This window comes from Tiliqua scincoides, chromosome 4 (genome assembly GCF_035046505.1).
Source record: "Tiliqua scincoides isolate rTilSci1 chromosome 4, rTilSci1.hap2, whole genome shotgun sequence".
Classification (NCBI taxonomy): Eukaryota; Metazoa; Chordata; class Lepidosauria; order Squamata; family Scincidae; genus Tiliqua; species Tiliqua scincoides.
In genome coordinates, this window is record NC_089824.1 from 36,799,839 (window position 1) to 36,811,125 (window position 11,287).

At 40.6% G+C, this 11,287-nt stretch overlaps 1 protein-coding gene across 2 annotated transcripts in view; it reads left to right on the forward strand.

Annotated features, from left to right (window-relative positions):
* Window positions 1-7,279, forward strand: part of JPH1 (junctophilin 1) — an 87,733-nt gene extending 80,454 nt beyond the window's left edge. The window contains exons 5-6 of one of the 2 annotated variants that reach the window (XM_066623978.1): window positions 4,734-4,829; window positions 4,948-7,279. In XM_066623978.1, coding sequence (XP_066480075.1) covers window positions 4,734-4,814 — 81 coding nt within the window. In that variant the 3' untranslated portion in view covers window positions 4,815-4,829; window positions 4,948-7,279. The remainder of the gene's footprint in view (window positions 1-4,733; window positions 4,830-4,947) is intronic. The other variant, XM_066623977.1, reaches the window with a different exon arrangement.
* Window positions 7,280-11,287: the final 4,008 nt, after the last annotated feature.

Here is an 11,287-nt window from a genome sequence, read left to right on the forward strand (position 1 = left end):
CTCCAAGGGAGATGGGAACCCTGTAGGTGCTGGCAGTAGCAGAGTGTATGTGCCTCAATGGCATTGCAGTGCTTGGGGACCCAGGCAGTTGTAAACATAGCTGGGGTGGTTGTGAAGCCTCCCAGAGGGTCCTGGAGGCTCGTAGCCCCTTTGCGAGTCTCCCTGCTACTGTACTGAGCTCCAATCAGTGAGCAGACCCTCTGGGGAAGCTCCATGACCCTTCCAGATATGCTTATAGCCCCTTGGGTCCCCATGGCACAGCAAGTGCTGCAGCACCATCAGCGCACCCATTTCTGGGCCACTCCCCTTTCCCACCACTTTCGGAACAGTTGATGCATTTCTCTAGGGGGGAAATCTTTGGGGGGTGTTCTGAGGAGGGTGTTCTGAGATTTATGCCTTTTCTAAAAATAGATCAAGTGTGCCACAAATCTGATAGTTCCTCTCTCTCTCTGGTTAGTTATTTTTCTTGAAGAAAAGTCTTCAAGATATAATAAGATAATTGCCTGAAATTATATTAAGGAACAGGTGTGATTCCCAGTGGATTTGTGTCTTTGCAGAGTTCAGTAGGCAGAGAACTTTATATAACATTGCTTGCAGGTTTTACTCTCTTGTCTTCAGCACTGCCATTTCAGCCACAGGAAAAGAAATGATCTTCCTCATTCTACCTCTTCTCCCAGCCTTTTCAGAAAAAGAGAACATCCAGTGTTTCAGTCCAAAGAAATGGAAACTACAAAGCTATTGGAGATATAATCTGATGAGGTTTGGTGGATTAATGAGAACTGCCAGAAAATGTTTTGAGCTGCTTTCTTAGAAATGCTGAAATATTTTACTTATGTTACAAAATATTGGTTTTAAGTATTGCATAGTTTATTAAAGTTACATAGACTGAGAAGAAAAAACCTCATTTACAGAAATGTGACTAAATTGCATGCTGTGCTTGGACTTTAGGGAGCTGCATTCTGTAAGGTCAGATTATTGGCCTATTAAACCAATAAATATTGATGGATGTCTCAGGCAGGGGTCTTTCCCAGCCCTGATCCATAAGATTTGTAACTTGAAGCTGTAGTGGCTAGGTGAGCTGCACCCCAAGTCACAGCTTTGTTTTATAAATAAACGAATTTTGACTGTGTTCTTTTTTCAGATAGAAAATAGGAGAAAGTGACATTTCTAGCATGCCTCAATCATGCTTCTAGTACTGTTCATTTAAAAATGACTAAATGGTATCCAGTCATACAGAACTCGTTGAAATCAATTGCGTGGAGGCTGTCATGTCATAAACAAAATGTATGGAGGTCGCCATGTTCTTCCCAGAAGAAATAAACGTATGGAGGTGTCCATTTTTTCTAGCACCGAGCTCGCATTTCAGATTGCTAGTGTGTCAAGCACATTAGAATGCGAAAAACAAATGCGACCTAAGAGTGCTGGAAAGTGGAGGGGGGGAGCAGCTCTCTAGTGCTTCTAGAATTAGAAGCTGAAAAAAGAACGCAGCCTTTGTGTGTGAAGTTAATTACAGTTAATGACACAAATATTAATTTTGCCTTTTCCTAATTTAACTCTTGGATATGCAGGGTGCCAGTATTGAGTAAATATATCGCAGATTAGCTCAGCAATCTACACATCTTCTTAATTGATCCTTTTTGTCTCAATCATGCAATTGTACAGTATATGCTTCTTCCCTTTGAATGTCATAAGCTTTGCTGTTATATAAGAGCTGAAGGGACAGTTCTAGGCATGCATAAAGCTTTTCTGTTACAGCTTCTTTATAACACCTGTTCAAATCACTCATGGAAATCAGAGACTAATTTTGTCTTTTTCTATTTTAAGCTAGTGTAAAGCGTTGAAGCCTTATTTATGGTGCTTCACCCTAAAGCATTTTGGACTCACACTATTAATATTTTAAAAGACAGAATTAGAGTCATATTTTGAATTTCATGGGTTGGACAGAGTTTTCTGCAATTTGCTTGCTCAGTCATGGAACCACAAAAACTGCCTAAGCAATTCCTTAAGACTTTCTTACATATTCCTTAAAGTAGCTGCTGCTGTATCTCTTTTTTCTCCTTGAAACTCTCTCATCATTTATTTTTTTTCCTGAAGAGCCAGATGGACAAGTCTGCAAAGCATCAAATTTTACTCTTGCTTAATCCATAAACTTCGTTCCGTGATATCACTAACAGTTCTGGGATTGCATTGTGCTAGAAACGTGTTTGCCTTTGCAAATTAGCTATGGATTAATGCATATATTGGAATTAAAGGCTTTTCTATTCAACTTGGACCTGGAGAACCTACTACATACCACACAGAGACTGATGTCTCATGTTTATTTAGCCCTTCCATAACTATGACATATAGCACTGGCCATCATATCATTTTGGTGCCTGCAATGGACCGTTTTCGTACTGGCATCCTTTATTCCCCAGAGGTGGTAAACCTGGCAAGTGCTGTCTTCATAAGAATATAGAAATCTGCTTTCTGGAATCAGATAATTAAACCGCCTAGGACAGGGTTGTCTACAATGGTTGGCAGCAACTCTCCAGGGTTTCAAATTTTTCTCAGCCCTACCTGTAGATGTTGGGGATTTAAATTAGGATTCTGCTTCTTGCAAAGCATTTGCTCTATCATTGAGCTACACACACACCCATACAAGACACCAGAACAACATGATGGCTGGCACTGCACTCTAGAGCCATAACAAAATAACAGCCCAGTCCTGAGCTGCCCAGAGCTGCAGGACCCAGCGGCTCCACAGAGGGCTCCCGCTAGATCCAGAGCCTCCTGCGCTACCACAGGATGCTCCTCAGGAGAAGGGGATGTTCATCCCCTTCCCCCGAGTAAGGGAAGCAGCCCCGCAATGGGATTACTCACTTTAGCAGCGACTGTTTGGTCGCCGCTAAAGTGAAGGCACTCGTGTCGGGCGAGCAGTCCTGCCTGAGCGCCCTGGATCCTGTGGGGCTCAGTTCTGTGGACCCGCCTCTCCCCCACCCCCGGGAACGCCCCCCACACCCTTGACCATGCCTCACCCCTCCCCACAACACCTCCCCCACGTCCTCAACCAGGCCCCCATTTCCCGTTCCACAGCCCAGTGGTCACAGACCGCTGAGTCACGGAACATGGGCACCCGCAGCACGCTGGCCAGAGCTGAGCCAGCTCCGGCGGGAGCCCAGCGGTAAGCCCCGCAAGCATGCCTTATGGCATGTTTGCGACTGGTCCGCACCACAGAGGCGCAGCGCGAACCACAGGATTGGGCTCTGAGTCATCACACTTAGGCCATTTCCTCCAGTATATTCGTAGCATGTACTTCAGCTCTTACAGAGGAGGTACAAAAAGAGAAGGATCCATGCAAGACACAAATATTTGACAATATATTAAAAGTTTATAGTGGGACCTTGGCCATACAGTTGAGCCTTTCATATGAAACAAGAACACTCTTTATCTACAGAGAATTAAGATATTATTAAATTTTTCAGTTTATAAAGGTCTCATGGCAATTTACCTAACAAAAATAGAGGGAGGGAGGGAGTGAAAATGATTTCCCATCCCAAAAGGTGTCACAATCTAAACAAAAACTCAAGGGAGACACAAGCAACAGCCGCAGGAGGGGAGCGATGCTGGATAAATGGGGACAGTTCCTCTGTCCCTTCTAACTATACCTCTTTACCCAGTTAGTAGGAGTAAAACTCTGCTTCTGTTCACTTGGAGAACTTAAGATGTGTTAAGTGTATAAAATAAAGCATTTATTGGCTTTGACATGATACTAAAAAACACATATGTGACATTGGCACAGGTAGAGAAGCTTTCTGAGTTGCTATATATTCGACCAATTCATAGCAGATCCATATTAGTTTCTCTTAATACTTTAGCTAACTGTTTAGTACCAGTAAGAATTGCCATTTCTTGATGATGCTCATAAAGTGATAAATATGAATAACAACCTTGTGTTTCTGAGAATTCTCATGTTCAGTCCTATCGATTCCCTTCAGTTTCCTTAAGACAAAATCTCTAGTCACCCTAATATTTTAAAAGGAGAAACCAAGACGAAGGCCAACCATTTTCAATTGTGGATGAGAATGCTTCACCCGGACACCTGGCATCTTTCTGAGCTTGTGTTTGTATCAGAATCTGAAGCCAAACATACTTTTCCCCCCCAAACGCATACCCTGTTTTCAGTAGTGGACTGCACAGAAGCTCTTCATTGTAGCTACAATCTTTCAGATGGTGTTGCAGGAAACATGTTTCAGTCCAAGATGGATGTTAAGGTTTGGTTGCATCACTTTTGCAAACATAAAGCAATTATTTCTGCATTAAAAAGTAAGGTTTAGGTGATGGCAGGAAGAAGGGCTAACATATTGCAAATGCTAACATTGACACTTTTAAAAAAGGATTTGACTGTTTGAGGTTTTAGTGCTATTCTGTTGCCTTTGCACAAGTGGATTTCCATGAAAAGCAACTTGGTTCTTACGTGATTAATATGACCGGGTCATAACCTCGCCTGTATTTACTTCCTCCATTGTGTATTAGAAAAAGACTGGTGTCTCAGTGGATGTCTCAAGAAATAAATGTAAAGGTGTTTTTAATCTGGAGCTAAATCTTTTGCTATCAAGATGATTAATCTTTAAAAAGTGCTGTAAAAAGATATTCATTTTCTTTGCTATTGTGGCATTATTTGAAAGCAGTAGATTTTGTCATTATCTTGTTTTTTGTGATCATAATCAAAATTCATCTCGTTTCATTTTCAGGGTCCTAATTCAATCATGATAGCCCTGGTAATGCTGTTGAATATTGGTTTAGCCATTCTTTTTGTCCATTTTCTGACTTGATTGGAATTAGGAAAGGTAAGAACAACCTTTTTATATAAAATTCTAGCCTCCCCAACTTCACTTTGAATCATTCCCGTTGCAAATTACAAAGCTTTATTTGCAAACTTTTAATGTTCATCTATTTTAATTTTAGCTATGCCTGAATGTGATTCAACCTAGTTACTTAATGATCTAACTGTTTTGATTCTTCAGTGAAGTCATGACAACTAGTGGCATAAGCCCACAATTCTCGGCAGTTCTGTCATCAGCCTTTTAAATGGCACGAGTCATGTTCAGACAAAGGGAAGGAGGCATGGAATTAGGATGAGACACCAGAGAGATGAAACTTGGAAAACTCAGCCAAGGGCCTGATCCTCTGCTGAGGACTTGTGGCTTTGGGGTTCTCTCAAAGCTGAAGCAAGCAGCCATGTTGGGAAAAAACACAAACGCACACACAAAAGCTTACTGAAGCAACCCAACAAGTGAAGTGCGTTGGTTACTCCATCTGTTCCAGCAGAGAGTGTGACTAAACTGGAAATGTACGGAGCTGCACTTTTGTTGATGGAAACTAACAGCTGCCTTACTATTTTGCCGTCTGATGTTTTTGGTGGGGGAGATGGGAAAGTGACTGCCAGAGGAATGTGGTCAGAAGATTCTGTTGCTGTGGAAGTGATTCCAGTATTCACTCCTATCTCATTAGAAGTAGTAGTTAGCAGCATCACTCACCAGTCTTATTCCATTACCTGCTGCTTTTTAAATCTCCTTGCAGTTTTCTGGGAGATCGCGTTTCATTTGCTTATGCATGAATCAGTTCATTTGCTATTTATTTAAAGCCTATGTACAGCCGTAAGACAATAATGTAAACCAGTCTTGAAAACATCATTAGTTTCCACTCTGCATCAGAAATGCCAAATTAAAGCCTGTGCGAAGAACATGTGCAAAATTGGTATTTTCTTGGAAGGGTCGGCTTCTTCCTAAATTTATTTTTTCCCCTGAGCTGATAAAGTGACCTTCCTTTAAGATTTAGCAGGCAATATGTGACAATGTTCTAAGCCATTGTTTTTATCTTCTTTGTGACAGTAGCAAGCGTAATTAATTTAAATGCTGCAAGGGTTATCAAGCCGTATCAGTGTACTGGATGAGTGAGGTAGAATATTCTGGAAAGGGTCATGCCACTCAGCAGTTTGAGTCGTAGCTCAATACTGAAAATTTTTAATGGCATTTGAAGGCTTGCCTGAGTGCACAATGGGAGCTGTTAACACTTTTGGAATAATTATGATGAATTCAAGCTTCACATTGAATACGTTCAGGTATGACCATTTAAGTCTGTCAACCATGTCTGGTTATCAGTTTAATGCCTTTAATGTTGTTAAAATGAGTCTAATCTTACCTCAGCCAGTTAAAACTTAAGCCTCAAATTTTCATTTGGACTCTTTGTCTTAACTAGGTTTACAGTCCTGTGTTTTGATGATGTGATCCATGTTGGGTTCTCTCCCCCCCCACTGTAGTTGCTGTATTCCATAAAACTCTAAAGCATGCTTGTTCACTTATATGAAAATTGTACATGGTGTGGTCATTTTGAAAGTCAGCATTTTAAGTAGAAACAAGAAGTTAAAGGGCTTGGGTTTTGTTTTAGCTCCTTAAGAAAAAACCACTTTTCGGGGTTTTATCCTGTTTGTAAATTATTATTATTTATTATTATTTGCATGGTTAAATGGAAAGGCTTTTGCCATAAATTATATTAGCTATCATAAGAAGCTAGCCCATCAAGTGGAGATGAGTGTGGTATGATTCTTCTGCCCTGGAGCAGCTCAATGCAGGACAGTAACACGGTGACATTTTTTGCAGAGGTGTGTTGAGAATCCTGCGTTTTGACCAGTGTGTGGAATCAAGAAGAAAGCAGAAAGGCAACAAATGAAAATGTTTGTTTGTTTTTTTTTAAAGAAAGAAAAACATGTTGTACCTCTAAATCTAGAAAAGGAAATCTTATGTATCAGGTTTTAAAACTGTAAGGAGCCTTGATGCCATAGATAAACACTCTTATCTATAGTTTACCCCAGTTATTGCTTAAACTAATTTTATAACTGACATTTAAATACAGTATGTTTATTTAAGATCTAAAAAATATGGCTTTTGAAAATGTTTATAAATTTAAGCATGTTAGTCCATTTATAAATATGTATGATTTATAAGCTTTTTTAAAAAAAACAAAGCTTCAATCAAAAATGTTGGTATTTTTCTAAAATGTGCACAGCTGTATTTTACATAAAAGCCTATTTATAGTTGGTTAGTATACTGTACACTACATTTTGTACAGCTAATATGTCTACCAATGTACTTAATGATATGTCACTTTGTCTATTTAAAATTTTCTTGCTGTGAATGAACTCTCTATCTAATGAGCATCTTTATTTATAATTCTGGAACCCAAAATGGATAATGCAGTTTTCATAACTGTATTTGTGCTAATAAAAAGAAATTGGTTACTAATGTGTAGATGGGTATTCTCTTTATAAATGAAGCATGCTTTTTTCCCTCATTCAATGTATGCAAAATTGATTTAGGAAAAGAGAAGTGTGGTTTACAAGTGGAATATGCTTGTGTCTTCATCTTTCAGACTATACTTTTTATTATATGTATAACTTTCCTTTCCATTGCTATGACTAATACTTTTATGAAGTGGATGAGTAAAAGACTAGAGCCAGGAAATAGATTCCCATTTTTGGAAGAATTATGTAGGATCAGACTAACTGACTTGCATTTGAGACTCATCAAGGCAACGCACTCTTTCTATATCTTTGTTCTGTGGCTTTTCAAACTGTCCCTTATTGAGAATAGGAAAAGTTATCCCTGACAACATTTACTTAAAATGTCATCTTCCTAAACATGAAACAGGAACAGTGCCTCTGTCTATAGCACAACCCTTTTCTGTATTTCAGCCTTCTGTTCAGAGACACAGTATATGAGCATAACAAAGCAACATCATTGTGGAAAGCACACCAGATGACCTTTTAATTTTGCTAAGGTTCTGATGGCCACAGTGAAATTTCATCCGTCTTCCCAACATGAGCTTAGTAACGGCATGAAATGCAGTCATAGTACTGTGAATATATTAATTTGCATGTAAATCATTTCAGTGAGGAGCAAAGCATTTACATGGGGTGGGGAGAGTTTGCATAATCATATTTCAATTACAACTCTTTTCTGTTTTACTAAACTACTTATTCACTCTGCCCTGATCAGAAACCATTCACATTTTACTTAATGATAGGATGATCTTGTCCCAGTAACTGTTCACATTAACCATATTTTTCTTTTTCATTTAATGGTGTCATTGAGTTGCTTGCTGACAAAATATACGGAGGCACATGCTGGTAGTCCAGAGCTAGAGAGGCATGTGCACAGCGTTTGCAGTCCTACACTAACGTTTTTCCTTTTTTCCTTTCATTTAGTGACAGAAGAGGGTTTGTTTTTTCTTGGGTGCTTTTTGTTCTAAAAGCTTTTTGTTTTGGCCAAAGTGGGGGATTAAATGTGAGAACAATATTCTGTGCTACTTGAACAAAATTACAGTTATAACTGAAACAGTTGACAATACTGAAAGCTACCGGTGTCCAACCACAACCCTCAGCATGCTCCCCCAGAGTTAATGGGTTATGGAATCACAGTTAGTTTCATTGCCCAAAACTTTGCTCATGTGCAGTGTAACACGCCTCTTCTACTGCTCATCCTTCCATAGGGATAACTTGACATTGGTGGGGATTGGGAAAGATGTGTTAGGATCAAGGAAGAGGGGGAATAATGCACTCACTTAGAAAAGATTTTTCCAAGTTATCACTGCAGTCATTGGGGAAGTGACCCTGAATACTACCTCTAGCACCCCTTTACTTGCCATCCATTGACCTCACCTCTGGATTCTTTCAATGTAATCCCTTAAATTGAACTTCATCTTTACTCACCCACACTGAGGACAGCTGTTCTTGGTGCTTAATCACTACATCTCTGGCTTGGCTCACAGTAGGGCCAGGAAGCTTAGGGACCTGAACACTTTAGGGGCCCTGGGTGGCAAGGAATGTGTACTGTAACAAGGGCCAGCAGCTGCTTGTCATCCCCCATCGTCCCCCTACCTCTTGCCTTTCCACGCCTTCTTACTCCATCCCAAAGGGTCTCCACCCTCACCTGTCTGACTCTCCTCATCTCGTCCTTCCTTGCTTCTGCCCCCATCTGTGTCTTTCCTGGGCCTTATCCTTTTGCCTGTTCCAGCTTCACCCTCTCCTGCTATGGAAACTGGCAGGACTCTCCTGTTCCTGCTTCAGCCAATTGACACTCAGCAATGATGTCGCCACCAAGCAACTAAAATGAGAAGACAATCTGCTCCTTGGCATCTCATGGTACATTAGAATGACACAGTGGCTCAGGGTGCTGCATGCATTCACAACAAATAGGTGGCATCTGTTAGTATTACTCTCTAGAACAGTGGTTCTCACACATTTAGGACCAGAACACACTTTTTAGAATGAGAATCTGTCAGGACCCACCAGAAGTGATATCATGATCGGAAATGACATCATCAAGCAGGAAAATTTTGCACAGTCCTAGGCTGCAATCCTACCAACACTTACCTAGGTACAAGTCCCACTTACTATCATTGTTAAAAAATTATACATAGCTTGTTAGAAGTACAGGTCTGTAACAGTTCCCCAAAAGCACATAGTCACCATGGATGCATCAAGTCTAATATATTAAAAATAAAATATTGAAATGATTGGGGACCCACCTGAAATTGGCTCATGACCTACAGTTTGAGAAGCACTGCTCTAGAATAATAAGTATAGGAAGTGAGAGACAGTTAAGTTATATAATGGCCAATTCTGACAGTAGCCTGAGTACATGATTATCTGCCTGCAGAGATTGTCATTATTATGAGATTGCTCATCCTTGTTACTAACCATGTTAGTATGGGGCTAAAACTGTGGAAGTGCTTGCTGAATCCTTAATCCAGCCATTTTCAACCACTGTGCTGTGGCACACTGGTGTGCCGCGAGTGGTCCACAGGTGTGCCACAGGAATTTGGGGGAAAGTCATTTATTAATAGGGCCAATGGGGGATGTGAGCCCCCACTGGCAGCATGGTGTGCCTTGTAAATTGTCAAAAACCTGGTGGTGTGCCTTGACCATTTTAGTGCCTCATCAGTGTGCTGTGAGATGGAAAAGGTTGTCAATCACTGCCTTAATTCATTTATTAGTGAGACAGGATATGGTATGTGAAAATGATAGTGACAGCAGCCCACTAGTACAGCAATACATTTAACAAAAGAAAAGGTAAATGAGAGATAAATACAGCTAACTAGTGGATCAGAGTTTTACATATCTTATCCTTTTTAAAATTAAAATTCTATAAAATAGTAAAAAAGCAACAGTGTATTTCCAAGCATCCAAAATCTCCTTCAAGCTGTGTTATATGGAGTCTGACCATTGGGCCGTTTAGGCCGGTATTGTCTATACTGACTGGCAGCAGCTTCCTGGGTTTTCCAACAGGTCTTTCTGAGCCCTACTTTGGAAATATTGGAGATTGAACCTGGGACCTTCTACAGGCAGAGCAAATGATCTACCAGTAAGCTGCGGCTGCTCCCCTTAGTATTCCAGTATGATTTTGCACCCATCCAGAACATGCATTTGGAGTGATAGCAGTTCACACCTTTTCCCTTTAGTGTTAACACAAATAAATTTTTTGTGTTCAAAATTGGGCTTAAAAACTAAACTGCATTGTGTAAGCAATCTGTTCCACACATTACAACAGGAAAATGCATTTTGCACATGGGTGCACAACTGCTGAAGGACTTCTCTGTGTATCCCTCTTTTGCATGTGTTTTATTGGAAAACAACTGTTACTTTTATTTTGGCATATACCCAGTAGAAATGTGTGAAGCTGCTCTATCCTATGAGCTCAGAAAGCCTTGAATCATTTCTATTGTTCCCAACTTTGTACTGTCATCCTTTGTACTTTGCCATGGCACATACTCAACAAAACACTGGCAGAAACACAATGCTACCCTGAGAGATCTGGAAACCCATTGCTGCTTGATAAATACCTTGTAACAGCTTGACAAATACTGAGGAGCATCCACGTTTTCTTGTAGCGTCATGTCATGGGTAATAAATCTGTTCATTTGCTTTAATTGGGTGAGCACTGCTATAACCAGTGACCAAAACCAATCCTATTATTGCTATGGAAAGTTTGCTTGAACAGTGGTAGGTCATAAAGCTAACATTTCTGCTGCCTTGGGGCCAACAATTTCCTTGGCCCAGTACATACGGCTTGCAGGAGCCGCAGCCACCGTGCACTTAGTATCCCACGCGGGCAGCAAGTTCAGGTGAGACCGGAAAATAGAAGATCCCAGGAAATTTATGGGGGCCCTCCTTTGGCTCCTGGGCCTGCTTAATGACCCTGGGCCCAGGTACAAATTACCCCCTGAACCCCTTCTCATGGGCCCTGCA